At 53.4% G+C, this 26,524-nt stretch overlaps 11 protein-coding genes across 11 annotated transcripts; 6 read left to right on the top strand and 5 right to left on the bottom strand.

The window, feature by feature from the left end:
* Positions 1-360: 360 nt before the first annotated feature.
* Positions 361-764, bottom strand: Z517_02273 (uncharacterized protein; the record flags this gene model as incomplete). The annotated part of the gene is made up of 3 exons (XM_013431384.1): positions 361-476; positions 574-703; positions 762-764. The coding sequence occupies 3 exons, from the start codon at positions 762-764 to the stop codon at positions 361-363; spliced, it is 249 nt and encodes an 82-aa protein (XP_013286838.1).
* A 1,586-nt stretch (positions 765-2,350) lies between these two features.
* Positions 2,351-4,224, top strand: Z517_02274 (uncharacterized protein; the record flags this gene model as incomplete). Its single annotated transcript, XM_013431385.1, has 3 exons — positions 2,351-3,117; positions 3,172-3,256; positions 3,328-4,224. 3 exons carry the CDS (start codon positions 2,351-2,353, stop codon positions 4,222-4,224), a joined length of 1,749 nt encoding a protein of 582 aa, XP_013286839.1.
* Positions 4,225-5,285: 1,061 nt separating this feature from the next.
* On the top strand, positions 5,286-6,979 carry Z517_02275 (uncharacterized protein; the record flags this gene model as incomplete). The annotated part of the gene is made up of 2 exons (XM_013431386.1): positions 5,286-5,782; positions 6,067-6,979. The coding sequence occupies 2 exons, from the start codon at positions 5,286-5,288 to the stop codon at positions 6,977-6,979; spliced, it is 1,410 nt and encodes a 469-aa protein (XP_013286840.1).
* Positions 6,980-7,369: 390 nt separating this feature from the next.
* Positions 7,370-10,225, bottom strand: Z517_02276 (uncharacterized protein; the record flags this gene model as incomplete). The annotated part of the gene is made up of 1 exon (XM_013431387.1): positions 7,370-10,225. One exon carries the CDS (start codon positions 10,223-10,225, stop codon positions 7,370-7,372), a length of 2,856 nt encoding a protein of 951 aa, XP_013286841.1.
* Positions 10,226-12,491: 2,266 nt separating this feature from the next.
* Positions 12,492-15,491, top strand: Z517_02277 (uncharacterized protein; the record flags this gene model as incomplete). Its single annotated transcript, XM_013431388.1, has 1 exon — positions 12,492-15,491. One exon carries the CDS (start codon positions 12,492-12,494, stop codon positions 15,489-15,491), a length of 3,000 nt encoding a protein of 999 aa, XP_013286842.1.
* Positions 15,492-15,636: 145 nt separating this feature from the next.
* Z517_02278 (uncharacterized protein) lies at positions 15,637-16,986 on the bottom strand (the record flags this gene model as incomplete). The annotated part of the gene is made up of 1 exon (XM_013431389.1): positions 15,637-16,986. The coding sequence occupies one exon, from the start codon at positions 16,984-16,986 to the stop codon at positions 15,637-15,639; it is 1,350 nt and encodes a 449-aa protein (XP_013286843.1).
* Positions 16,987-17,385: 399 nt separating this feature from the next.
* On the top strand, positions 17,386-18,933 carry Z517_02279 (uncharacterized protein; the record flags this gene model as incomplete). The annotated part of the gene is made up of 1 exon (XM_013431390.1): positions 17,386-18,933. The coding sequence occupies one exon, from the start codon at positions 17,386-17,388 to the stop codon at positions 18,931-18,933; it is 1,548 nt and encodes a 515-aa protein (XP_013286844.1).
* A 355-nt stretch (positions 18,934-19,288) lies between these two features.
* Positions 19,289-19,915, bottom strand: Z517_02280 (uncharacterized protein; the record flags this gene model as incomplete). Its single annotated transcript, XM_013431391.1, has 2 exons — positions 19,289-19,490; positions 19,569-19,915. The coding sequence occupies 2 exons, from the start codon at positions 19,913-19,915 to the stop codon at positions 19,289-19,291; spliced, it is 549 nt and encodes a 182-aa protein (XP_013286845.1).
* Positions 19,916-20,420: 505 nt separating this feature from the next.
* On the top strand, positions 20,421-22,214 carry Z517_02281 (uncharacterized protein; the record flags this gene model as incomplete). The annotated part of the gene is made up of 1 exon (XM_013431392.1): positions 20,421-22,214. The coding sequence occupies one exon, from the start codon at positions 20,421-20,423 to the stop codon at positions 22,212-22,214; it is 1,794 nt and encodes a 597-aa protein (XP_013286846.1).
* Positions 22,215-23,163: 949 nt separating this feature from the next.
* On the top strand, positions 23,164-24,228 carry Z517_02282 (uncharacterized protein; the record flags this gene model as incomplete). Its single annotated transcript, XM_013431393.1, has 1 exon — positions 23,164-24,228. The coding sequence occupies one exon, from the start codon at positions 23,164-23,166 to the stop codon at positions 24,226-24,228; it is 1,065 nt and encodes a 354-aa protein (XP_013286847.1).
* Positions 24,229-24,705: 477 nt separating this feature from the next.
* On the bottom strand, positions 24,706-25,527 carry Z517_02283 (uncharacterized protein; the record flags this gene model as incomplete). The annotated part of the gene is made up of 1 exon (XM_013431394.1): positions 24,706-25,527. One exon carries the CDS (start codon positions 25,525-25,527, stop codon positions 24,706-24,708), a length of 822 nt encoding a protein of 273 aa, XP_013286848.1.
* Positions 25,528-26,524: the final 997 nt, after the last annotated feature.

Below are 26,524 nucleotides of genomic sequence, written 5' to 3' on the forward strand. Positions count from 1 at the left end.
TGCGGAACTTTTGCTCCCCTCCAGTTTGTACCCATCCTCCGTCCCAAGAACAGCTCATCTGACCAGTCGGGGAAACGAGGTGAGAGGGAGCAACTACCAAAAAGCTTCTCACGGTGTCAGCTCCCCCAAAAGCCATTCGCTCCCTCTGCCGCATTTCTCCTTTATGAGTCGCATGAGGGAGATGATGAGAGGAATCTGTCAGATCATGCATGGGGCGTGGGAAATCCAGCCGTTGTACATTGATCAGTCCGTCCTCCGTCCATCCACCAACCAACCAACCAACCAACCAGAAACAAAGCCTCCCCAAAAGAACCGGGGGAGGTGGGGGGGGGTTGAAGAGAGCAAAGAGCCCAAAAGGACTTATTTCGACACGAGTCCGATCTTGGCCAGCAAATCGAGCAGAAGGCCCCAGAGGTAGGGGATCAGCTTTAATTGTTCGATGAGCAGGGGCGCAATGACCACGAAGATCAGGAGTACTGTATATACACACAGAGAGAGAGAAAAGGTTAGTTAGTGGCTTGAACTTGTCCTGACGGGTCCATGCAACCATAAAGAAAAGATAGGCTGACGAACCAACAGCAGCGACACCGACAGGCGATCGCTTAGCTTCTTTCTTCTTGTACGCCGTCTCGGGCTTGCCCATGCGCTTCTCAACGCCCTTGGCGTGCTTCTCGTTGGCGCGGCGTTGGGCGGGAGTTTGAGCCTGTGTGGTTGTTCGTGAGTGGTGAATAAATAGTGCGAGAGAACTTGGGGGGACTGACCATTTTTGATAGACGAGGAAGGAAGCGATGGTGTAATTTTATTGAAGATCTAAAATGGTAAAGAACTTCTAGATAAAGAGAAGTCTTTCAGATGTCGAAGAGGCCCGGGTCGGTGTTCTTAACGGTACGTCGTCGTCGTAGGGATTGCCAATGTTTGGTAAATAAGTAAGATGTGGCCTTTTGTCAATGCCCTCTCGTCTGTCGGTGGTGTTAGTGTGTTGTGGCGAAAGCGTAGATGGGGATTCAAAGAGATGGAGAGAGAATGTGTGTGAGAGGGAGATGTTGACAGATATGAATGTAGAAGGATAAAGAAAGATGATGTGAGCCTTCTCTCTCTCTCTCCCCTTTACAGACTCTGCCATCTCGGCCCCTTTCTCCTACGCGTTGAAGTTCGACAGCGTGTCACGATGCCAAGGCTCAATCACGTGGTGATAAGGTTCCTTATCGCCAGGTCTCGTGAGTGCGCGCGTGTGTCCCTCTGATTTTAGGGACGAAGAAGCCACGCAGGCCTCCAAGCCATCATTCTTGAGGATTGTTACAGTTTATATGATACTATTGTTTGATCGAGTCTGCCCACAGGAATCATCACCCAGTACCGAGTCTGTGCGTCATAACCTCGCTGTAGCTCGGTTGAGTGGCCGATACCCTCCCCCATCTCGTGTCATGGTTACCTGCGAGACAAACTTGGAAGGCGATCAACTCCCTCCACAGTTGGCTCCTATAGCCCTTTACACCTCGTCCGTGGTCGCTGGCGGTTCGTGCCGCGGATGAACATCCCGTGCGCCTCCAGTTGGCCGGCTGCCTGGAGACTCGACAGCTTCTAGCTAAAACGCCTTGTCTTGTATCACCAATCCCATTCAACCCTTCATCTTCCAGCTAATGCTCAAACACCATCTTGGACTCGAGACATTCTCGCACTGGCTACAGGGCGATGACAACTCATCCGTGCAGCAAACTTCTGGCCTCCAAACGTGGGGGACCAAAAAGCTCAGCAGATGAAAAATTGGCCTGCCAGGCTTGCGTCGGCAGCTGATAGGCCCGTGGCCCAACCTCGCGGCACTCGCACGGACCATATGTTCTCGACTACGCCTCACAATTTAGGCCGAGGTGTCCAATTGTAAAAATGAAGGTCCCGTATCACGAATGAACCCTGTACATCATCATGCGAGGACGGCAACCCTCGATGGCATTGGTTGACACTTGGGCGTTGTTCCTTCACTCACTGGCAGACACGTGGAGGAAATCAAATGCCTCTTCCATGTGAAGGTGAGCGAGAGAGTCAGTGTGCATCCACAACCCAGGAGACTGGGCCATATACCTCAATCCCTCTGCATCAGCCTTCTCTATCTTCGAAACAGTTTGTCCACTTACAATGACTCGAGCCATGCTCTATGTCCCCCAACTACAGATTTTCCGTTGAACTGGAGCGCGAGATCTCGAGCACTGAGTCTTATGTGAACAAGATTCTTCGCCCTGTGCGTTCGATCAAAAGGAAAAGAGATAAACTTCCGGTGAGTTAATTGGTCGCTCTCGTATGCTTGCGCGACATACTCAAAGCTGCTGTGAAATCCAAGGTCCGACCAGCTTCCATGTCCGAGCCTGGCAACCATCCCATGACCAACGGAAAGGCGGAGAAGGTGTCTGATGGGCTACCGAACGGAGTCGATAGCCATGACTTGGACAGTGTGCAGCTTGACAAGTGGGATTTTGGTCCGCTCGGCGCTCAGATTCATGACCAGGTACACCATCTCCAAGAAAGTAGATCTCTCGGTGACAGCGCGCTTGCCAAACTCGCGGAAATATTCAATGGCCATGCAGAAATGATCAAGATAGTGGACGACAGATACAACACTGGGCAAGCACTTGAGATGGAGAATTCGGAACTTGAAAAAGAGAATAAAATGCTGTGGGCAAAATTGGATAAGATAAAACAGAGTCACAACGTGCAGTTGCGTAATGAGAAGAGAGAGTATGAGAAAGAGATTGCGCGATTGGAAACAAAGGCAGGCTCCGGACAGCGACTGAAGGACATGTACGAGAACCTGCTCGAGAAGCATAAGAAAGACCATGAGAAACTGGTCCAGGACGCCCAAGAGGCACTTGAGTTGAAGAAAGATCAGCTGGAGAAGGACAACCAAGAGAGGATATCCAAATTAGAAGCGGACAAGAAATCACTCGAGGAGAAGCTGGCGAAAAGGGAACAAGAACTGCAGGACATGACGCAGCTGCGCGACCAGGAAAGGCAAACTCGCGAAACTATGCAGAGCAAAGCGACTGCCGAACTCGAGAAGATCCAGCAATCGCTTGCCAGCGTCAAGGCCAAGTATGAAGTCAAGAGGTTGCCTGTGGAACACTAGTAAGTAACGCCTCCTCCTGGTCTGGGTTGCTTGGGCTAAAACACCGCCTACAGCGCGGAGCGATACAGAGACCTCATTGACTCGGTGGCCTCGACTGTTGACGACTATTTCTCTGATTTGCCGGACAAAGCAATAGAGGTAAGTGCTACCACCATCGTCGTGGTGGATTGATACTTTGTACTTTATTTGATGTCCTACTCATACGACAGCTCTTGATACAGAATCGCACTGGCACATATGGTCAACTGAAAAGAAAACGCAGCACTTTTGCGGTGGTACCGGTGACTCCAACGGAGACTGCGCGGGTTCTGCGACTTGCCAATGTGCAGAACCTCATTTTCGACGCCATCCGCGAGACGGTGTGGCAACCGTTTTTCTCTCGGTACCTCTGGAAAACGAAAAAGGACACACACGCCATCGATGAAATCTATTGGAATCTGGCAGCTGAGGGCGAAGAAATACAGCATGACTGGAAGGTGTCTACACTGAGGGTTCTGGATCGGCTCGACAATGGAGTGGACGTCGAAGAGAAGATCACAGCTGCGATCGACCAACAAGTCGTCCAGATACTTGAACCATTGTTGAGTGAGAGCAACAAGGCCGATTTTAGGTCCGAGCTGAAGAAGGTGTTTATCAAGGCGGCGGAGCTCGGTCAAGAATCCCGGCGCGACCGATGCCCGGTCTATATTGATAGCAGTCCCTCGGCGAACAGCAGCAGCGGGTGGAAGGAATTCAGCGAAGGCTTTGACGTTGAGGACGCGCCAGATCCGACCCTGGCCAGTTGCCGAGACAACATTTACTCAGCGCTCTGTGTGAGTCCGCGAGTGTACCGCAAGCGCGAGACGACGGCGACCCCAGGTGCAGGTCAAGAAGAAGACGAGCTAGTACACGCTGGCGTTGCGTTGTTTCCCGGTACTGGCATCTTTCAAAAGGGTAAGATGGAATGGGACGAGTTTGTGCTGCGGGAACGGGAGAGGTGGAATGTTGGCAGGACAAGGAGAGCCAGCGTGGCATCGAACGCGACAGGCCCGGGTCTTTCGCCACCAGAACTCTCGATCAAGCATTCAAAGACCTGGGGGTCGCATCTCAAGGCAGAGTATGATTGACTTGAAGAGGGGAGATATTGTTGATGGATGTACGGGGAGGGGTTGGGATGGACTGGACCGGACTGGACTAATACTCATCACAGGATATGGGATGGATATCTACTATCCGGTCTGCGGCTGATTCTGCGAAGGAGGTAATGGTAAAATGGTGGGGAAGTGGCAGGTGGATAAAAGTAATTCAATCGTCATCTGTCGCAGTGATGCATGTTGTATCAAGGACTCGTGTCATTTGGTCTTGTTGGCCCGAGCTGAGTGTCGACAACTACACATGTGTATACGTCCCCGGTATAGTCACGCTCTCTCTCTGTTCCTACTCTGTCCTGTTGGAGAAGAGAGGGATTTTAAATTCAGTGGTTCCCCCAATGCATTATGCAATATGCGATATCGGCCCTTGAATCCGTGAGGGGCATCAGCCGCCTGCCTGGACGAGCACCGTCATCCTCCCCTCCTCTCCCCTCCCTTCCTCCCTTGCAATAATCAATCACCATCTCTCTGGTAGTACCGTCGCACTGAAATGAGTGGAACGGGGTCACCAGTGCACGAACGAACGGCCATTGCCCGCGGGGAAAGCCGTACGTACCTGTCCGGCCACTTTGAACAGGCGATGGGATGCTGGATGGTTCATTTGCCGGTCTGCCGATCGGCAATGAAGGACAGGTGTTGGTTGTAGTGCTGTCATCTATTATGTTTTATATATGATACTCTTGTATGAGAAACAGGGATTGTTTTGGATGAAAAACCCTGTCCTGCTCCTTTTACCCCCCTTTGGATATTTTTTGTCCCGCTGTACCCTGTGTGTCTGTCCGTTGATCGGGTTCAAGGAGCCAATACGAAGGGAGGATTTGTGCTGTGCCAAACCCGTCCAAGACCAGTTCTTCGCATATTAGATAGGGACTTGAGGGCTAGGTTGTGCTAATCGGTCTGTCTGTCTGTCTGTCGGTTGGTCAGTCACGGTGGGTTGTGATTTGTGACGAAGAAGCTGCAAACCAGAGACAGGGCCAAAGAAAAAAAAAGGCAAGGGAGAAAAGAAGGCACAGTAGGGAAAAAAAAAGAGAAGAAGAATGGCAACCCTCCGCCTCGCGGCGTGGAGCGCGTCCCTCCAACTCACCGACCTGCCTGCGCCCGTCGTCCAGGCCGCTGTGCGCAGCTTCTACAACTGGACGGGCTGCGCGCTGGGCGGGTCGAACCACCGGACCACGACGACGGCGCTGGACGCGCTGGCTCCGTTCTTTGGCAAACCCACCTCGAGCATCCTCGGCCACCAGTCATCATCATCATCCTTAACATCATCGCCAGGGGACAATGGCAACGGCAAGGCCGACGCATCGCACGCGGCCCTGATCAACGGCATCGCCTCGCACGTCCACGACTACGACGACACGCACCTCGAGACCATCATCCACCCGACGGGTCCCGTGGCGAGCGCGTTGCTGGCGCAGGCCGAGGCGTTAGGGAAGCCTGTTGGCGGCGACGAGTTCATCGTCGCCCTCGTCGCGGGCATCGAGGCAGAGTGTAAAGTCGGGTTGGCCGTGTGGCCCAAGCATTATGATATTGGCTGGTCAGTTTCACCTCGCTCCCTCCCTCCCTCTTGATTTTCCTTCTCGTCTCTGGATTGCTCTTGACGGTTCTTGACGGTCCTTGACGGTCCATGTGCCTCGTGATCCGAAAGGCTCTGTGACATTCAGCACCAGCATCTCAGGGAGAGTGGTACCAGTTATTAGGGGCGAAGTGGATGTATCTACACATCCCTAGTCCCCTCTTTTTGACACATAAAGAGAGCGCAAATGGTGGCAAATACATGAACTACTTCATCAACTAACAACTCCTTCTCGCTACATATAGGCACATCACCTCAACAACCGGCTCCATCGGCGCCGCCGTGGCCGTGGGCAAGCTGCTTAATCTCACCACGGAACAAATGGCGCACGCGATCGGCATCGCCGCCACGCAGGTCACGGGCCTGCGCGAGATGTTCGGCTCCGACACCAAGTCGTTCCACGTCGGCCGGGCGGCACAGAACGGGCTCATGGCCGCGGTGCTTGCTTCGAAGGGGTACACGTCGTCGACGCAGGCGTTGGAGGCCAAGCGTGGGTGGGTGAATGTGGTGAGCGAAACGCAGCGGGTGGACGATGCCGTGGCCACGCTCGGCACCGTGTGGGAGACGGAGAAGAACTCGTTCAAGCCATTTCCCTGCGGCATCGTCGTGCACCCGATCATCGACGCCTGCATCCAACTGCACCGCGACATGCAGCAGCGCGGGCTCGCCGCCTCGCAGATCTCCCGCGTCCGCTGCACCGTGCACCCGCTCGTGCTGGAGCTGACGGGCAAGAAAACCCCCAAGGATGGCCTGCAGGCCAAGTTCTCCGTCTACCACGGCGGCGCGGTCGGGCTGGTGCTGGGCAAGGCCGGGCCCGCGCAGTACGAGGACGCGGTAGTTACGAGCGACGAGATCGTCAGTGTCAGGGACAAGATTGCCGCCACGGCGGACGCCGCGCTCGGCGCCGACGAGGCCGTGATTGTCGTCGAGTTTGATGCAGGTGGTGCTGGAGGCTCCGGCGCGCCCACGACTCTCACCAAACACGTCCAACACGCCATCGGCAGTCTCGAGGTGCCCATGACAGACGCGCAGTTGCAGGACAAGTTCATCGACCAGGTGACTCCCGTGTTGGGAGCCCAAGGGGCCAAGAAGGCCAGCGACACCGTGTTGGCGCTGCGGAGCGTTACTGATGTCTCTGTGTTGGCTGGGGGGTTGTAAAACGTACTGGAGACAGAGACAGAGAACCTCCTCCGCAAAGAGATGAAGAATGGCGTAACGGGCCTTCCATCCAGGTTAGGGACTCGGGTGACGAAAGACGGAAAGAAAGAAAGGGCAGGAAGAAGGCAGACAGAAGGAGAGTAAGAAAAGAATATAGACAGAAACTGAAAAAACTCGGTCCAGCCTCCTTACATGGCGCGGGAAGTAGGTGTTATACGGCTTGACAAAGGGACTTCATTATCTACATATATACATACACATCTCTCTATCTGTACCTACTCGGCGTGCTCGCTACCATCGTATCTATCTAGATACTTTGGTGTCTACGCGTATGCAAGTAGCTAGCCATGACACGCCACTTCCTGTTTTCGGACGCGGCACTGACCGAGATCAGTAGACCAGGTTATCCAAGCCAAAGTCCTGCCAATGCACACCATCAAAAGCCTGCGGCGGCCCCACGTCTAGAGACTTCAGCCTGCTCTCGAGAGACGAGGCCGTCGACTGGGCCTGGTCAGAGCTACTCCCCAAGAAACTGAGGGCGTCGATGCAACTCGTCGACTGCCGGGTCAGCTCGGACACGCTGGTGTTGGCGGATATCCACGCCTGCTGCGAGGTGGTGAGGGCGGCGGCGGCCCCGGCGGCGGCGGGGTCTTTCGTGGACGACAGCCACGTCAACAGCACTTCGCACGCCTTTGCGAGAGCGCGGTTGAGGACCTCGGGCCACGGCTCGGTGACAAGCGCGCCGTAGGCGGTGGCGTAGTGGAAGGACTGGTCTTGACCTGACATGCGGGAATCGGACGGTTTGGCCGCCCTCGCGAGGTCGGCGATGGCGTAGGCGTTGGCTTTCTGCAGCTCCAAAACCAGCGCCGACGACTGTCGCAGCGAGCGCTGCACGCTCTCCGACTTCAACGTCCCGTCCGCCAGGTCGATGTACTGGGCCAGAAGCAGCCCGGCCAGGTGCCAATGGCTGCCGAGAACGACGTACCACGACTGGATCTTGAATGGCAACTGGGCATGGTTCGCGAGGCAGTCCAGCATGAAGTCGCCGTAGTGCTGTTGCCAGTACTCATACACTTTCAACGTCTCTGCGATGCATCTCTCGATGGCGGCTGGCGGTGTCTCCTTGGACAGGTGGGCGTGGAGGACCGTGAGTCTCCTCCACAGCAACACCTTGACAGGCGTTGCTTCTTGGAGCAGTCTCTCCCCAACGTCCTGCGGCCAGGGCCATCGCACGGCGGGGACGCCAAAAACAACGGGTTGAGCATTTGCCAGACAAGATCCCCAGACACTAGCATTCGAACTGGTGCTTCTTGGGGGGTGACTATGTCTGTCGAAGGGTGTGGCGACTCCTGTAGGCTGTGAAGCCGGTTGCCCGTCGTCAAGGGTGAAGACCGAGTCGTCGTCAGGGATCACAGGGCCCTGCTCATTCAGAACCGCCGACGTCGTATCACACATGATGCTGAACCAGAACAACATGTCAAACGCTTGGTAATCTTCCAGCAGAATTGGATGTGATGAGCTCGAAATATTCTGCGAGGAAAGCTGAGCTCGCGCCGCTTGTTGCCGTCTGGCCGAGGAGATTCTCCTCTTCCAGGTGAGTAAATGGCGCAGCGCAATCTCAAGATATCGCTCATTACCAACCGTGATGGCTCTTGTTCGATCCGCAGAAGGAAGTGCCTGGTCCCTTGAATTTGTAGCCGGTACAGACGCAGCCGCAGATGTATTTCTCTGATCAGAGAACAACCTCGAATGCTCGTAGACATCAGCCCTGCGACGATTGAGTGGTCTCTCCATGATGGCGAATATCATCAGAGCAAATACTAGCTCGAAAGAGTCAATGTTTAGACAAGCGTGCACAGCGTCCGCCGCCTCGTTCCAGAGACTCTGCTGGACGAGGCGCTCAAAGTCGTAAGGATCCACGCCGGTCGTGTCTGGCATGTTTTCACCAGTCGCATGTTGGGGCTCATGGGCGTCGCTTTCCAAGTCAGTCGCGCGCGAACGCCGCACCCTGTCATGTGAATGAGTCCATTGGCAGGCAAACGCCATGATCGCAAGCATGAGGGCCTTGGATACCCTGGCGCCGTCTCCACGGCTCAACGACTGTCTCCGGAGAGGCGAAAAGGCGTTGTCAAGCCTCCTGATCCGCTGATAAAAGCCGGTACTTGCCAGATATGAGACGAGCCTCTGTCTTTGGTTTGGGCTCCCCTGAAGCAGTCTGGGCAGCTTGTAAGGGCAATTGGACACGGTGACCCAGCAAGAGAGAGTATTCTCAAAACTGTCATGGTATATGCTTAGCAGTCTGTCAGAAATCAAACCTTTGCTGAAAGACTGCGTAAGGTCAAACTCGCGCATGTTGAAGGTGACATCGTCCGCTACCTGTGATGTATACGGTGGAATATTCCCCAGTCCTGTATCGGTGAGTAGAGACAAATCGCCCGAGTCTAGAGTAAGAGGGAATGTCCCTGTCTGATCTGGAGGATAGGGTAAACTTGGGTCGATTTCGTTAAAGCCTTCGTTATTGAACTGGGGAAACCCAGCGAGCGAGCCATACATGGGTGAATTCCAGCTCCCGAATGACGAGGACTGGCCACTGTCGTCGAAGGAGGGCACTTGGGCTCCCACGTACGCTGCGCCGGACTGCCAGAACTCTTGTCCTTGGTCGTGGGGAAAGGGTGAAGCTGACCATGCGATATTTTCCAGCCAGTTGGTACTGGCACCTAAGGTGTCAATGGAGTTATCGGCCCCAGTCGCGCACAGAGTAGTTGCTGCCTGCTGCTCAATGTTCCTGTGAACCGCCTGCTCGCGACGCGGTGCTTGCCACGGGCTGTTTGTGTTTTCTACGGCTGGTCCGTTCATGGTCCAGTTTGTTCTCATGCTGGCCGTCTCGCTGAAACTGGCACCGTGTGGGAGGGTGGGCTGTGACGGGTGTCGAGGCCCTTGTGAGGACTCTCCTCTGGTATGTAAGGCAGGGTCATAGCGCCTGCTGAATTTCTGCTTCAGACTCTCAGGCAATGTCCCGCGAGGAAGATCTTGGAGCCAAGTGAATGTGCATTCCTTGTTCGCGCGTCGACACGTCGAGCAGGCTATCGCTGCAGAGCTGGTCCCCGCGCCCGCGCTGCCCGGTTGTAGAGGGTTGATGCCCAAAGATACCGCATCGCAAGCCCGCCGGCCCTTGCGACAGTTATCACAACTCCGGTATTGTCTCCTCTGCCTTTTTGGCGCACGTGGTTGGGACGCCTCCTCCATCGCGGTTCACAAGCAGAATTCGGTGGCTCAGAAAGGGGGGATACGACTCGGGAACAGCCCACATACCATAGCCACAATCCGTACAACAGTATATTCTTCGAACAGACAAGTCCATATGAAGGGGGAGGCAAAATAATATTATATCGGAAATGCGGATCCGGAGCCGTGCCTTGCATGGGTTCGTCTGTCAGGATCTTGGAATCGCGGCGGCGAAAACCGGCAGTGCAGGGATGCTAAACCTTGTTATGCCCCCGGAGCCGCTTAAACGATGCGGCAGTTCCAACCTGCTATGAACGAGACTCGAGTCAGAGGTTCTAAGAGTGGAAATGGCGTCCATAATGAAAAGGATCTTGACGGAGCGTCGCTGTGTGCTTTCATGAAGACTTTGGTAAGGAGAACACAAAGTGTTTTAAGCATAAGTTTAGGTAGGTTAAGAACTCTTCAGGGGCGAAATGGAAAGCATTTTAGGCCTATCCACATTCTCCCTGGCGTCACCTGCCCTAGGCTCAAGTACAGATGCTAAGTATTACCTCGTACATGATGACCGTTAGACTGTGCGGACCATCGGATCCGAACACACATCATCCCACTCCCGACCAGAGATGCTATCTCAAAAACTGCGCTTTGATTATGTACATTTTCTTCATATCTGGCTGCAGTTCAGCGTCATATTGTTTCCCAGGGAGGGTCTGCATTTGATGGGTTCCTGCGCCCCTTAGACTGACGTCCGAGCTCAAGTCGCTGTCATTAGTACAGTTTTGCGCCGTGTATGTGTACAGTGCGGAAATGCTTTGTTCAACCTTGCGACAAAATGAGGGTATACGAGTTGAAGGAATTTTGGCACAGCCATCCGCACAGTGTTTCGATGAGATCCATGTTCACCATGCTCACGCTGGCGTCCAGTCCTCCAACCCAGAGCACATGTCCTCCGCTGCAGACGCTGTCACAGTCGTCAACCTTTTCGGGGTTGACATTGGTTCTCGACTGCGCATAGCGGCTGACCTTTGACCAGACACTCGTCTGCTATAAGGAAATCAATCCGTCGCCGTCGTTATGCCCCCAGAGTATCACCATGAGCTCAGTCTCGGCCTATCGACATTGATCAGGACGGTGAAAGGGTGCGACGCAAGGTATGTGCTCAACAGAGATGGTCAAGATCCATTGCTTTAGAGGCAGGAAATCCAATGTACCATGCTCAAACATGGTAGTGGCGTGTAATTGTTGACAGGTTGGAAGGAGAGTACGAGTACCCGGAATGAACTAGCCATGTCCTCATGTTCTCGAGTGATGCGGGTCCGCAGGTCCGCAGTGTCTTCCATTTTCTTAACACAACCGCATCTGAGCATAACAAAGTCACAGAGCATCTCCTAGTTCTATTTGTGCCTGGATTGAAGGAGAAGACCTTATTGTAAACCATTTGGGCATCTAAGATCGTGGAGAAGTCCCGCTATCCATGCCTGTCTTACCATGCGGTACGGGAGGCCCTTCACAGTCGAACGGCTAGATAGAACATCCCTCCCAGTCAAGTCGAGAGATGCCATGCGGAAACTGTGAGATAACATATGGGTAGATCGTAGGCGAAGGAGTTGAGACCATCATCAAACCTCCCATCCCTGCTCCAGCATGTCCACACGCCCAGATTGTATGTGGGAGGCTAGCTGAATGACCATTTGGGTTTATTAGCATTACCGCACGCGTCGCTATCGTTATAGACCCTTCCTGAGGGAGCCCGCAGGATCATCGTCGGTGCTTAGAGGGGCTCCCACTGTCTGCCGCGATTTGACCTCTTAGCTTCGAACTGCAGGATGTGAAACGGATCAGATTCCAACCCATGACCTAATCGTTTGTACCCACGGTCAAGTCAAGGCGGTGTTTCAATGCGCTGGTGGCAGCTCCGATATAACTGACACGCTGGCGCTTTCGTAGAATCCACCATCGCAAAGGCTGTCGCGTGGAAAATCACTTGCCTAAAGTCTCAACGTAAAGCTGTTTGGCCGGAATCAGGACGAGACTGAGATTGTGGTGACGAGGCTGAGAAGACGAGGCTGTGGCGTCCACAGCTAGTGCAAACCTTAAAACCGGAATCGCATGTAATTGGCTGGAGGTCGACTTCTGAACTTTTTCTTGTGAAATTTCAAAAAAAGCATCTCAACCGGCTCAGCCTTGACGTTCTCAGATAATGATGTGGCTATTATACCTCCAATACAAATACCTTGGTTCTTTCTGAAGTATCGCATGACTTCAAGGATGAAAACTTTGGGCGACAATGGCTACCAAAATCCACCACAAAACAACCTTTGAAGCCGCGAAAACCATCGAGCCAATATTCACCGGCGGTGATGTTTCGCACGATGCAAGCGGCTCTTACATCGCAACTTGTGTCGATGAAGACGCCCTTATCGTCAATATCCAGACCGGCAAGGTGCTCTGCCGCATCGAAGGAGATGGAGAAGCTGTGACGAGTCTGTGTCTGGCTCCAGATTTATCCCATTTGGTCATAGCTTCACGGTCGCTTTCACTACGAATCTTTTCGCTCAAGCCTCTAGAAGGATCTGAATTGATCACCGCAGAGCTCACACGCACGTTGAAGCCACATACCACTCCAGTTGTGTCATCGGCTATTGATGCCACAGGATCACTTCTGGCGACGGGAGGTGCCGAGGGCACAGTGAAAGTATGGGATCTCAGGGGCGGTTACATCTCACATACCTTCCATGGCCACGGCGGTGTCGTCTCTGCCCTTCACTTCTTCCAATCACAATCAGCCAGTTCCTCAGATTCCCATACAAGCCGCAAGCGGAAGAGTCGTGGCGAAGCCCAAATGGAGGTAGATGATCCAACCCCAGCTCGGACCATCTATGTTGCATCTGGAGGCGAAGATGGGAAAATCCGCATATGGAATCTATCTACCCGAAAGTCCAGCGCGACCCTTGACTCTCATGTCAGTGTTGTGCGGAGCCTGAAATACTCCAAAGAGCAACAACTTCTCCTCTCCGCAAGCCGCGACCGGACAATAATTCTCTGGGACTCCCGAACGTGGAAACAGCAACGAGTCATTCCAGCTCTGGAAGTGTTGGAAACGGCGGGGTTTCTCCTGGATGGCCGGTTTTGCTATGCTGGAGGAGAATACGGCGCAGTCAGGATCTGGAATATCACCACTGGCCGTGAACTCACTTCCAAGCCGAAACCCGGACTTGAGAATGATGCTATCACAGCGATCATCCCGATGATCGAGGATGATACGATACTATCTGTCCACCAGGATCAAACGATGAAGTTACAGAGTATTTCTGCTCTGCGCAACCTCCAGATGTCAGAGACACTGGGGAGTTTACCTGTGATTCGGACGATTTCTGGAAACTACGATGAAGTTATTGACATGGCCTGCGTCGGTCCTGACAGGTCTCTACTAGCACTTGCTACCAATACGGAGAGTCTTAGATTGATTTCGATCCAAGACAATGGACAATCAACGAATTCAAGCGCCCCAGAAGGCGTCGAGCCATTCGGAAACGACGTTGTCCTGCTCGAGGGCCACGAAGACATAATCATCTGCTTGGATGTCGATTGGTCAGGCCACTGGGTCGCAACTGGTGCGAAGGATAACACTGCAAGGCTGTGGAGACTAGACCCGGCCTCATCGTCGTACGAATGCTTTGCCGTTTTTGCTGGACATGCAGAGTCCTTAGGGGCCATTGCATTGCCCAGAAGTCCACCAACGGACGGACCGTCCCTAAGGAGTCCTTCAACATACCCTCCGGCATTCCTTCTGACGGGCTCACAAGACAAGACAATCAAAAAATGGAACACTGCAAAACTCAAGTATGACGAATCAGCAACAGAACCACATACTGGCATCAAAGCCTTGTTCACTCGGGTCGCGCACGAAAAGGATATCAATGCAATGGACGTATCTCCCATCGCGCCGCTATTTGCTTCAGCTTCTCAAGACCGCACCATCAAGGTGTGGTCACTGGAAGACGGCTCTGTGACGGCCATCCTGCGCGGCCACAAGCGAGGTGTCTGGTCTGTCCGCTTCTCTCCCGCAGGGACGCCTCCGCTTTCTCTGCCAGATGGTGGTTCAAGTGGCGCTCGTGGCCTGCTTGTCAGTGGCTCAGGTGACCGGACAGTCAAAGTATGGTCACTTTCGACCTACACCTGTCTTCAGACGTTCGAGGGCCACAGCAACTCGGTGTTGAAGGTTGTTTGGCTTCCGCCCATCGATTCCAACTCTAAGGACGAGGATATGGAAGAAGACGACCGTCCCTCGCAGGCCCAACCCAACAGTCAACCATTAATAGCATCCGCATCCTCAGACACACTCGTCAAAATCTGGTCGCCATACTCGACCGCTGACTCTGATCATCTCCTAACAACTCTTGACAACCACACCGATCGTGTGTGGGCGCTGGTGGCTCCAAACTCGTATCCGCGAATACCACCTCCTTCGTCGTCTTCGAGCCAAAAACGCCGCACCAAGTCCCAACCCCAGCCCTATCCCTACGCACTGATATCGGGTGCTGGCGACGCGACCTTGACGTTCTGGCGCGACACGACCCTCCAAACGACCTTACTGGCCTCTCAACGCGCGACCGAGCGGATCGAGCAAGATCAGCTCCTACAGAACCACATCTTCAGCAAAAACTACCGCGAAGCCATCACCCTGTCCCTGGCGCTGGGCCACCCCGGCCGACTCCTGCGCGTTTTCGAGGACGTGGTCAATTCCTCCGAATCCCGCGGCAAGTCAAGGACCTCGGGTAGTGACGAGCACGTTGACGACAGTAGTAACAGCATCACAGGCTCGAAAGCCGTCGACGACGTCCTCGCCTCCCTGGACCGGACGCAACTCTGGCAATTACTCGAGCACGTGCGGGATTGGAACACCAACGCCCGCACGGCGCCCGTGGCCCAGAGGATCCTCAACTGCCTGCTGCGGTCGTACCCGAAGGACGTGTTTGTCGACATGGCGCGGGCGAGGAAGAAGAAATTGGGCGGCGCCGTGGCCGGCGACCAACCTGAGACGAGGCAGAGACGCAAAGGAGGCGGGGACATGCAGGACCTTCTGCGCGCGCTCGAGGTCTACACCGAGAGGCACTACAAGAGGATGGACGACCTGGTCGACGAGAGTTACCTGATTGAGTATACGCTGCGGGAGATGGATGAGGTTGCGGGCGTCTCTACCGCCGGGGATTTGAATGGGTCGCTGCTCACCAACGGGCATGAGGCGCAGAATCAGAGAATGGATGGGGATGTCATCATGGTATGATGAGAATGTTTCGGCTTTGCTAGTTGTGCAATAATGTCATGGGAGAAAAAGTTCATCACGGGCATTAAATATATCCTATGGGTATGCATGCAGACTTTCCATCTGACCAAAGACTTCACGGTTTTCTTTCCCGACTAACCCAACATTATCTGTCCCGGTGGCGACGGTCGCTGTCTCTGTCCCTATCTCTGTGCCTGTCTCTGTCACGGTCTCTATTTTTATCTCTGTCCCTGTCTCGATCTCGGTCTCGGTCCCTGTCCCTGTGACTTCGATGAGACGAACTAGAGTCGTATCTGTCATCATCACGTCTCGATCGCGAGCGTTCGTAGTCTCTGTCATCTGTGTCCCGCCTCGAACGGGAATCTTGACGTCCATCACGGTCGCCCCTCGAAGAGCTGGAACGGGAGAAAGAATTCATCTGTTCTCGATAGTCTCTGTCTCCATTCTTTTGTGGGTCTTTGTCTCGATGCCGATCCCGACCACTGATCTCAAGGTTGCGATCTCTGCGCTGCTTCCACTCTTCCTCTTGTTTGGCACTCGACGACTCTTTGAGTCGTTTCTGGAACTCGTCCTCCGAGATACGTTCCCCCGTGGCTTTATTCTCGCGCATGAGTGGCGTGAAAAATCCCTGTCCTTTTGTATTCTTCCGCATGTCGGCCTTTCCCCATGCACCCAACTCGATATCCGATCCTGGAGCGGCTTTCGCCCCAATCCCCAGAAAGCCTTCTTGCTTGCGGAGTTTTCGTGGATTGTCGTCATTCTTTGAAGCAAGATCGATGATCTCCCCGTTGGCGCGCCGTTTTTGGCCCATCCCTCTCAACATAGCCATTCCAAACTCTTCTACAGGCATGGCGGCATACTCCTCGAGAGTGCTAGAATCTGGCCTAGAAGCGACATCTTCCCTGAAATCTTGCGTTTCGTCTTGGGGCGATAGCTGTCTGTTTCCCTGTATTGTTATGACAGCATTCGACCTTGTCTTGCCAGATCCATCGTCTAATAGCGCTTGCAAAGCTTCCTCGTCCGCCGTCAGCTGCTTCGGCTGTGCAGCGGGGTGTTCCTCTTGTGATTGTTGACCGCCATTTGTCTCATGTGCTCTTTCCTCCTCGTCCTTTTCCGCAAACTGTAGCCCGCTAGCCTTGCTGACCTCGTCTCGCTCTACCACAACAACTCCATTGCCGTTCTGCTGTTGCGCTTGAACCTCTGCAGGGAGTAGATTTCTCCGCCCTTGTCTGCGCCAGTCGGCATTGCCGGCATTCGGTATCACTTTCACTTGCGAGTCCTGTAGGGGCTGACTTAGAATAGCACCACTTGACGAGAAGCCAGAGACTGACTCGTGTCTTGGCTCTTCTTCATCTTCGTTGTCCGAATCATGGCGGAGTGCGGTCCGTGAGAGGCGACTAGTCGACGGAGTGTGGGTTTTGCGGGATGTCGTTCCTACAGATTGGGCCGGTGCGGCACCTTTTGGTTTGCCCAAACCGAAGGAAATCGGTTTCATCGTTGCCGCAGGATCATGGACCAAAGAACTAACAAGACTTCAGGCGACAATACTGCCTTGACTGCGCAGGTTCGAAGTTGGGGAAAATCTCTCGGCAAACCTTCTCCACTTTGAGGCGATGCCAAGACCTCGATATCAAAGTCACCAAAGGCTGAAGTTGTGGCCGGCGCGCCCAGTCTCTCGACTTTGACCGTGTGCATCTTTTTGAAGGACGCGCTGGCAACCTTTTGCTTGCCAGGTTCCATCTACTCACACCCAATTCTACATGCAGGCTCACCGTTGACGTCCACCAAATCTATCGCCTATTCCTCGCCCGTCACCCCAACCTATGTTTCCCCACCTTCACAAAACTTGTTGAGTGCCGTCGCTCAAGGTTCAACATACACTCATCCCATACCGATGGCCGAGCCTCAGACCGAGATGCCGGACACCGGTATATCCCCTCCCCCGATCTATCTCAAGCATATCGAGGATATTCGCAATCTTTCCGTGTGTAAGATCTGCATGCGATCCTTGTACGAGCCATTCATCCTCTCGTGCGGTCACACCTACTGTTACTCGTGTCTTGCTAGCTGGTTTTGCGAAGGCTCGAGAAAGACGACCAAGAAAAACTGTCCAGACTGCAGGGCGAGGGTCACAGTGGAACCGTCACCCAATTATCTCCTCCGAGATCTTGTCCACGTGTTAATCGCTCGAGCCGAGTTGCTTCCTGAAGATGAGACCCTACAGGAACACCAGCTAGCCAAGGAGGCAGAGGCAGCTCAGCTCGCTGCAGATCGCACCGGACCTGGTCTTTTCCAAGGCTTGTTCCGGAACCAGGAACGGAGATACTTAACCTTGGCTCGTGGACTTCTGGATCAAGAGGACCATGTCGTCCGGTGTCCTCAATGTCACTGGGAACTTGAAGAGGGCGAATGCATGCGGTGTGGTTTCCATGAAACATACGACTCGGATTCCGATACCATGTCTCCTTATAATTCCCCACGCCTGACTTCTTCGGAGTATGACTCGCTCGACGAGATTGATCACGCATTCGACGGGTCCATGAACGAAGCTGGATTCGACTACTATAGTGGCGAAAGATCCCCTCGGTCGTACACAACAGATGAATATGAAAGCTATGCCGAGGAGGATGACATGGACAATTTCATCGACAACGAAGCAGACGAGGCTGATGACAATACTGATAGCGAATCCACCATGACCATGTACAATCGGCAATGGGCTGAGAACGAAAGTTTGCATGCCAACCCGTCAGAATATGCGAGCCAAACCTCTACAGATAGTGATCACCATGAACACTTCGGTAGACATGGGATTTATGCTCAACGCTCACGAAATGACGTCGAGGAAATATCTGATGCAGAGACAAATTATGATGAAGTGACAGAGGCTTCCGATCATGAGCCTGAAGTACCACAACCAAGTTGGCGGAGGACAAGAGCAGCGAGGGTCATCGTAAGCGATGACGACGACGACGACGACGAAGAAGAAGAAGAAGGCGGAGAGGAACAGGATGATGCCGCAGATGATGCATACGACGATCCATTTGAAAACAGAGATCTGGACCACAGAGATCATGAATCTGACGATCAACATAGAGAAGAAGAGGGTGACGAACGGTATCCATCAGAGCACTCGGAAACCGAAGTCGATCAGGATTGCTCCGAATCGGAGGGTTCAGATGTGCGACCACCTCAGCCATCAGCTCGGCGCAGACAGCATTTGCAGAGTCAGCGCGTGCGACGAAATGACCATAGCCTTCAACCTCATATTGCGGGAGGCCAACGACTGAGCAGTCCTGCAAGACAACAGTACCGCCATCGTCAGAGAAGCAGTATATCTCAAGACAGCACGTCGGGTCGACGGCATGGTTACCATCGACCCTTTGCAAGATCAGGCCTTGGTCGAATATTGGTTGGAGGCACGACTGGCTATCAGTCGTGATGAGAGCGAGATTGACTTCCAGCAGCCAGAATCGCTCGTCTGAACAATTTCTAGCATGGCGTTTTGCAAGAATCAATGGATTGAGGGGCTTTGTGTGGGACGATAGAAATTCAGGGCGGCTGCCATTTCACTTCAGCAGCTATGGGAAAACAGGGAGATGATGAAGGCGTGTGAGCCAGAGAGATGTGCACCTCAGTAGTCTAGACATTTCTACTGTAAGAAGCGCTACAATACTCTGAATGAAATGAACCCAATTTTCTTCATTGGAGCCACTAAAATCAAACCGTGTCTACGCCGACGCTATGCATAAAGTATGATCGATTGGGAAATCCTTTCATTCTTCCTTTTTCCACGTCTAAGCAGCCAGAACCTGTTTGCTAGTGTCATACTCCAGATCCACGATGCCGTCTTTCTTGACCACTTTCACCGTCATGCCCTTGAAGTCAATAGGGAGACGTCGCTGCAGCTCGTCCGTGCACATGCGCAGAATCTTCAAGCCTTGGTCGAAGGAGATGTCTGGGTGGTGGTGTTTGTCGAGAATTGAAAGGCAGTAATACCTGAATCACGATGGGTCAGTCGATCAGCCATGCCACGATCATCCACACAATCCGAAATCTTTTGTTGGAATAACTCACTGGGCATATCCGTGACACGCGTATGGCACCTTTACGCTGCTCGCAAGGTAGTCCAACCAGTACAGGCTCGGCTCCCTCGTGATCGGATCAACGCCCCCCAGTAGCAAGTTCACCGTATATGGTTTCCTGCTCCTCAAACTCCGCGCCAACTCCCCTCTCACAAAGCTGGCCACTGCCGAAGGGCCCAGATCCGTGTCATTGCGCATTGAATAGAGTGCGACATTTGCTTGGATGAACTCTGCGAATTGTATAGTATCGCCCGCTTCGCCAGAAAAGGCCAGAAGGGTGTGTTTGTTGAGTTGTCGGGTTTTGTCGTCACTAGACTTGAGGATAGTGGCGCCGCGCATGGCAGCTTTGGAGGCGGCGATGATGGTGAAGTCCCGGCCAGTGAGACCGATGAGGACCTCCCTAGAGACGTGTTGTTAGATTCTTGGGCTCAATCATGAACAGATTGAACATAACCTTACATTTTGAATGAAGTACAAAGGGGTGCGGTTGGTTTTATGTAGAGGCAAAGGTTCTGAAATCGACACTTTCCCAAATACTTTGGAATCCTCTAGAGAGATGATCGGTACTCGCAGGCTATTCTTGAGGAGATGGTGGTGAGTTGAAATTGGGTGGACGAGTGCTCAATTGCTCGAACACGCACGCGAAGCTCTGCCTTGGACACACAAGGCTGGGCTAGTGTTTCTCTCTCCGGAAGGTGCGGCGAGTGTGATTAATTTTCCGACAAGGCTGGGCTACGAGACTGAAGATTTGCCCGCATCTCGAAAAAAGTTTTTGGAGAAATTCATCTCGCCGCAATTGATTGTTAGTCTACTCTGACAACAGTCAAGTTGCGAAGACGCACAGATGTCCTCATTTTTTACGCTTCCGGCGTCACAGAGGAAGCGTAAGCGAGAATATCCCGCTTCAGGCAAAGCGAGGAAAAGGCGGGAAGTTGAAAATGCCGACGGAGCACGAGAGCAACCAGGTGGCCTACCCCGTCGACAAGGCAGACGACCCCAAGATCGAGATCGACAACGAGACGATTCAATATCTGGGAGCGAATCCGAAGACGAAGTCCAACCAGAAAGCGATGTCGAGGAGTCAGAGGCGACTTCCGAAGAAGACGAGACTGCGGCTGAGCGACGAGTTAGACTTGCACAGCGATACTTGGACAATATCAGGCAAGAGATAGACGAAAACGGGTTTGACGCAGAAGACCTTGACAACGACTTGATTGCGAAACGGCTGAAAGAGGATGTTGATGAGGCAAAGGGCAGACAGTATCGACTGATAGCCCAAAACTTGGATTTCGCGAACGCCGCTCACACGGCATTTCGTGCGAATACCGAAACCACTACTAGCGTGGCAGCTTGTCAACCCTACGTGTACACAGTGAGCAAAGACAAAACGTTGATAAAATGGCAACTTCAACCACCGAGCACTCCCTCAGATGGCCTAAAGTCTGGGGCTTCACGCCGACGTCGACCCAAGCAACTTGCATTTGTGCGAGGCATCAAGATCAGGGCATCCGCTCCCCAACAGCATGGACATACCTCGCCTATCCTCTCTGTCGCTGCCTCACCAGACGGGAGATTTGTGGCGACCGGAGGGGCGGACAAGAAGCTTATCATCTGGTCAGCAGAAGACTTGCGGCCCCTGAAGACATTCACTACACACAGAGATGGAGTTACCGGACTCGCATTTGCGCCAAAATCGGCTAGTGCAAGCGGCTTTGGTCAACAATTGTTCAGTGCTAGCATGGATCGGTCTCTTAAAACCTACAGCTTGGCTGGCGAGGACAGTCTTGCCTACGTGGAGACACTCTTCGGTCACCAAGACCATGTTGTTGATGTCTCGGCCGTGTCTGTGGATCAATGCGTGACGGTCGGCGCTCGAGATCGAAAAGCCCTCTGGTGGAAGGTTGTGGACGAATCCCTTACAAAGTTTCTAGGCGACAGTTCTAGAAACGACAAATACCAGGCTGGCAGTCTGGATTGCGTGGCCGCCTTACCGCCACAGAACTTTGTGACGGGATCTGACGCAGGCACCATTAGTCTGTGGAGTATACACAAAAAGAAAGCGATTTTCACTATTGAGACCGCACATGGCGTTGAAGAGCCGCCTCCGCTTGAGGAGGTAGTCTCCGAGGTTGACCCAAAGGTTATTGAGGCTCTAAAAAAGGACGATAGGCGGAGACCAATCCCCCGGGCTATCACTGCTTTAGCGGCTTTGCCTGGCACTGATGTGGTTTTGAGCGGGAGTTGGGATGGCTGGATCCGCGCATGGAAACTCAGCGATGATAAAAAGACGCTTTTGCCTCTTGGAACTGTGGGAAAGACTGAGGAAACTTTGAAGAAACAAAACGCAATCACCAATGGCGAGTCAGAGCACGGGACAGGACTTGTGAATGGAGAGTCCGATTCGTCTGGCCATGGAACCAAAGGCCCAGTGCGTGGCTTCGTTAATTCTCTGGCAGTATTTGAGAGAAGAAGAATCATCACCAATGAATTTGGAGGCAAGAAGGAAGGCGAGAGTCAAGGTCTGTGCATTGTGGCTGGAACCGGCAAGGAGATGAGGTTGGGGCGGTGGAGGAAAATGCGTGAAGGACGGAATGGCGCGATAGTGTTTGAAGTGCCATTGAAGGCGAAGCCGCAATAAGGATAGTAGCGGTGAAAGGAGACAACTTAGACACTTTCAATGATGTTCGGAGCCTCGTTGCTATCGTTGCTGTTACCACCAACAAGGCTGGGACCAAGGCTAGAAGGAGCACGAGGCTGTAGTTCACGTGACTGTGGCTTGGCACGGACCACTCTACAAATTCTTCACCGCAAGCTTCACCCTTTGATCTTTTCCTTCTTCTCTCTTCAGATCAAAAAAAGCAACAGAGCCAGCCACGACCGTCGTTTCGTCCTTTTCTACAGCGATGTGTTGCCATGAGCTCTTTGTAAGCTCGATGGCTCTGGAGAACAAATTCTCATTCCTTGTAGGAAGTTTCCTTCTCGTTGGGTCCTCTTCGGTGAGGGCGATGAGTTTGAAATGTCGATTGATAGGAAACATCTTTTTCCATGTGCCCCTGTCCGATGCAATGTGCTGCTGACAAGTGACCGAATCCAGACCGCACAATCTGCAGACTTTGAATGGTTCCAGCCCTATTTATCGCTGTTCCGTGGCAACCACCGTCACGTATCATTTGCAGGCGGGAAGAATGGGCAATTTCAAACCCCAATTCTCGAGAAATGTCATGGTTTGTGCGCTACATTCTCTCCTTCTCTGCAAATGAGATGATTTGTTGTTGAAGTGGTTGTTTTGCATTCCAGAGAAAGTGTTATGTGGATCGCGTTATCCTTCCTGCACGGTGATCGTGCTCAAGGTAAATATCATGCGCAATGGTACAAAGTTTCCTCTTGCTCTCTTTCACTCCTCGATAGCCTCGTTCTCTTTTCGAGACTCGTTACATTCGTTTGGAAACGTCTCTTTTGTTGCTCTAACAGTCACTCCTTTGAAACCTCTTCGCGCGATCGTGGTACGCCAACTCTACAATCAACAAAACCCATACACCGCATCCCAGCCTGGACTTGGAAAAATGAAACGATCGACTCGCACCAACATGCCCTTGGCGGCACTGCTCATCGCTGCAGTTAACGCGCAAACCACCACCGTTATCAATGACCCCGCGGACACTGCTGCCACCACCGTCTACTATTCCGTGTGCCCTACTGCTTTGACCACGACTACCACTTTGTCCAGCACCATCACTTTCTGCCCAGGTCCCAATTGCAACGGTGGTGACCCCGTGATCACACCTCCCCCAACGAATGCCCAAACCACTGAGATCCTCTCTTACACAACCACCCTCCCGAACGGGGACGTGGAGGAAATCCACGAGTACCTTACCATCTACCACCAAATCTGCAGCAACGGTCAATCAATTGGACAAGCCACTTACACCATCACAGAGGTATGCCCTTGTGAAGCGACCAGGAACCCAACTTCCATCCCTGAAGGCTTTACCACTACTGTTGTGTCTTGCGATGTTTGCCACAATGGTGGAGCGACCACAATGACTCTTACCACGCCATGCTCAACCGGTCCCTATGCCACCCAGACTCCTGTGATTGGACCTACTGGAGGCGCCGGTGCCCAAGTACAAGCGGCAGCAAGTGCAGGAGCCAATGCCCAAGCTGAGGCCGGTTCCGGTTCCGGTTCCGGTTCCGGCTCTGGTTCATCCAGTGGAAGCTCTGGCAGTAGTGGCTCTTCGGGAGCTGGCTCCGGGGGGGCCAATGCTAATGCCGCCGCCAACGCGAACGCAAATGCCAACGCGAATGCTGGGGCTCCCTCTGGCAACAGTGCTGCCGGTGCAAATTCCGCTTCCAGTGGGAACTCTGCCGCTGGAGCCAGTAACGGCGACTCCGGCGCAGGCGCCAATGCTGGCGCAAACGCAGCTGCCAGTGCCGCCGCCAACGCCGAAGCTGGATCTAACAGCGGAAACAAGTACACCAATGGCACCAGCAACGATAACAACATTTCCCCGCCCATCACGCCTGTCGTCCCCGGCGGAGCCTCAGGTGCGGGAGCCAACAACGCCAAGTTCACCGGCTCCGCTGATCGACTCGGCTATGCCGTCTCCGGGGTGTTTGCTGTTGTTCTTGGATCTTTGGCATTCATGTTGTGAAGCCACTGACTGGAGACAACATACCAGCAGTGGCAAGATGGGTTTGAGGAGGGGGTGGGGGACGGGTTTTCATGGGGGGGCTGCGAAAGCACGTTTTTTCTTGTTTATCCGGAACATATCGCAATACATGGACAGCATCGCGCCCTGAATACTGATCTTTCAACAGAGTGGGTGGTTCGGATGGAAGAAGAAGCAGTGAGGCTGTCATGTTCGCGGTGGTGGATGTCGTGTGTGTGGCTTTGGTGGTGGAAGGTCGTAGAAGTTGTTTTTCCTCGAATCAATCAACCATTTTTACCAGAATCCTGGGATTATCAGACGGAGTTTTTGAACGTGGTCGATCATATATTTTCCCTGCCGTGCCGTGCCTTGGCTTCTTGACGCCGTCACTGCCGCAGGAAAATACGAGTTGACCGGTATTGTTTGAGTAGTACTCGGGTCTCCAAGTCGCCCACCTCCCCATTCCTAACAACATCATTCTCACGGGTCCAGTACCAGACCATCTGGAAGATCGTCCCCGTCAATCCAAGCCTTGACGCTCTTCGCGAACAGTTCCGGAAACTGCAGATCCCAAGCATGCGCGCCCCCTCGGACCACAGCCGCCTGACTCTGGCCGCAACCTTCTCTCAACAGCTCCGCCATGGCGCGGGTCGCTGGCACATCGTCCTGCGCCTCGCCGGCGACGGTCAAGGTCCTGACACGGAGCGAGCGCAGGTCCTCCGCGACGAACTGTGCGATGCCCGTGAACGCGTCGGTCAGGAGATTCCTGCCGAAATTCCTCCTCTCCTCCTCGCGCAGGCCGGCGGGCTTTTGCAGCCCGATCCACGCGCAGATGACCCCGTCGACCCAGCCGGGGCTGTACTTGGAGAGCGGTGCCTGGAGACAGTACAGGACGCGGGGGTGCTCGGCGAACCATCTCCTGAAACCGGCGAAGGGGGCCGCGCCCGTGACGAACAGGGACTCGACGAGCTCGGGACGCCGCAGCGCGAGGTCCAGCGCGACGAACCCGCCGAGCGAGCACCCCACGACGTGTGCGCGCCGGTCGTGCGCCTCCCGCTCAATCACGCGCGCGACCTGTTCGGCCGCGCCGGCGAGGCTGAATGGCCGGATGGCCGATGACCGCGAGTGGCCCGGCAGGTCGACGGCGAGGAGGTGGTGGTCGGCCAGAAGGGGGAGGACGTGCGTGTACTCGGTGTGGTTGGAGCAGAGGCCGTGGAGGAAGATGATCGTAGGACCGGCGTCGCGGTTCAGCGAGAGCGAGAAAATCGTATCCGTCGTACTCTCGTCGGGGTCGCTAGACATGGTTTGGTGGTGTTGATGTATGTGTTTCGGACTCCTGAAAATACCGGTACTGTAGTTGTGATGGTAGTGGTCCGTTACTCGTGGGGAGTACGTGTTTATATATGTCCTCTTTCCAGAGCCGACTCTAAACAAACTAATAACTCAAATCCCGAGGTTCCAAACCAGCCTAGACTGTCCTGGTCGAAAGGGTAGAAGCAATAATAATAACAGGCAGACGCGATTCCAATGCACCCTACCTAGTTCAATACTTCGGTACCTACTTCAGCGTAGTATTCACGCGCCAAGACACTATACACCTGTCCTCATGCGTACGTACCGTGCTAGTACCCCTTGAGACTTATAGGAAGGGGTATATTGTACTAGATCCGTAGTATTAGCAATAGGAGAAAGGGCTTGAAGTCATCACTGGCACAGTAGAAGTTAAAGAAATCGCAGAGACTTGATGAACCAGAAAAAGAAAATGGAACATAAACGGGTACTTGTTACCTTTTTTTTTTCTTCTTCGTTCATTGAAGGCAATGAGTTCCATCACCTCTTTGTTGGGGTTGTTTGACTAGGCTAGTAGTAGCTATATAAAGTAAGGCGGGTAAAAATGCACGAGGACTCTTGTCCACGGCTCAAAGAGCCCAGCCTCCCTTAGGAAGGTCTGGGACGACTGCTCAAATAGCAGTGAGGTATCGCGGTAACAAAGGAGATTTGTGGAGTGTATTCTCTACTCTTGAGGAGGGAGAGAGAGGACAAAGTCGTCGTAGATGTATAGTCGATGTTGCGTAGTAAGGGTTGGGGGTATCTCGGTTTCAACAGCAGCGCCAAAAAGTACGATCAGACAACACACGCATACAGACAAAGCCCGAAAGAGGGGAACAACCAGAATTCCCCGTAGTCTGATCTGATCATGTCGCCAATCCGTTCATCAATCAGGTGGTGAAAAAACGTCAAAACGCTCCGGTCGCTAAAATGCAGAACAAGGCTGGTGAATGTTTGTGGAGATGATGAT

This window comes from Fonsecaea pedrosoi, assembly GCF_000835455.1.
Source record: "Fonsecaea pedrosoi CBS 271.37 unplaced genomic scaffold supercont1.2, whole genome shotgun sequence".
Taxonomy (NCBI): Eukaryota; Fungi; Ascomycota; class Eurotiomycetes; order Chaetothyriales; family Herpotrichiellaceae; genus Fonsecaea; species Fonsecaea pedrosoi.